The following is a 1,014-nucleotide window of genomic DNA, read 5'->3' as shown; positions in this document are numbered from 1 at the left end:
TGCTCCGCAGGCGCAAGAGACTCCATGCTCCTGCCTCTCGCCTGGGATGCTCTGCAGGCACAGGGGACCCCCTCCACCCAGCCTGGGGGCTCAGCACCTCTCTGCCACCCCGCATTCCCCAGTGCTGGGCCAGCGGCTCCCTGGGAACAACAGATGATTTTTCTCTTCCCAGTGGCCTTGATTTAACTCCAAGAACCTCGTGACCAAGCGCACAGACCACGCAGCCTGGGGCCAGAGAGCAGCAGCGGGGCTGACACCATCTCTCCCAGGACACCTCCTCATCAGCCCCCCTTATCGCAGTGTGGGAGCTGCTCCGGGGTCCCGGCTGCCCTGTTCCCAGGAAACCCCTCAGCACCCCGGATCCTTGCACGCAGGATGAGAACAAGATTCCCTGCTCTGCAGGGATGCTCCAAGGATAAACCCAGGCACCATCCACACAACCAGAGAGGCTGGAGAGGATTTCTTGGGAAGGCTACAGCTCCCTCCTGACTATTGCCAGCTCCCTGAGGACCTGGTCTGGTTGCAGACATTTGCTTTGCCAAGTGCCCAACTCTCCGGGCTCCGCATGCCCCGGTTTGGGCGTTGAGCCATACCTGGACATCAGACCTTTCCTGCTCGTGTGCAAGGCTCCTCCTTGCTTTATCCCAGGGGTGAACGGCTCCTCTGAACACAACCTACGGCTCCCCGCGCGCCAAACTGCCATCTCACCTGCCGTGGCATCAGTGATGATCTCGCTCTCCTCCAAGTCCTGCTCGTTCCTGACCCGCGATTCCTCTCCTTGCTCGATCTGAGACAAAACACCAGGTTTGGAAATTGCATAGTCTGTTGAGAGACAGAGGGAGGAATTACTGCACAGGGAATCCTGAGAGCAGCTTCCAGCTCTCCCAACACCCTGGGGCACACACGAGGACACTCGGGAACATCCACCGAGGCTCTGGGGGCAGAAGCGCCCGGTGCTGCAGGCAGCCCAGGCTCCCTGGACAGGCAGAAGAGATTCACAGCGGCAGGAGCTGA

General features: G+C 60.4%; 1 protein-coding gene across 1 annotated transcript in view; it reads right to left on the bottom strand.

Annotated features, from left to right (window-relative positions):
* Positions 1 to 1,014, bottom strand: part of LOC104513449 (zinc finger protein 777-like) — a gene marked incomplete at its 5' end in the record, with an annotated part of 4,074 nt that overhangs the window by 2,041 nt on the left and 1,019 nt on the right. Inside the window, one exon of the mRNA XM_010156796.1 lies at positions 709 to 822. Within this exon, the coding sequence (XP_010155098.1) occupies positions 709 to 822 (114 nt within the window). The remainder of the gene's footprint in view (positions 1 to 708; positions 823 to 1,014) is intronic.

Source organism: Eurypyga helias, unplaced genomic scaffold (assembly GCF_000690775.1).
Source record: "Eurypyga helias isolate BGI_N326 unplaced genomic scaffold, ASM69077v1 scaffold34978, whole genome shotgun sequence".
Taxonomy (NCBI): Eukaryota; Metazoa; Chordata; class Aves; order Eurypygiformes; family Eurypygidae; genus Eurypyga; species Eurypyga helias.
The sequence above is the reverse complement of the archived record's forward strand: the minus strand, read 5'-3'. Positions and strand labels throughout refer to the sequence as shown.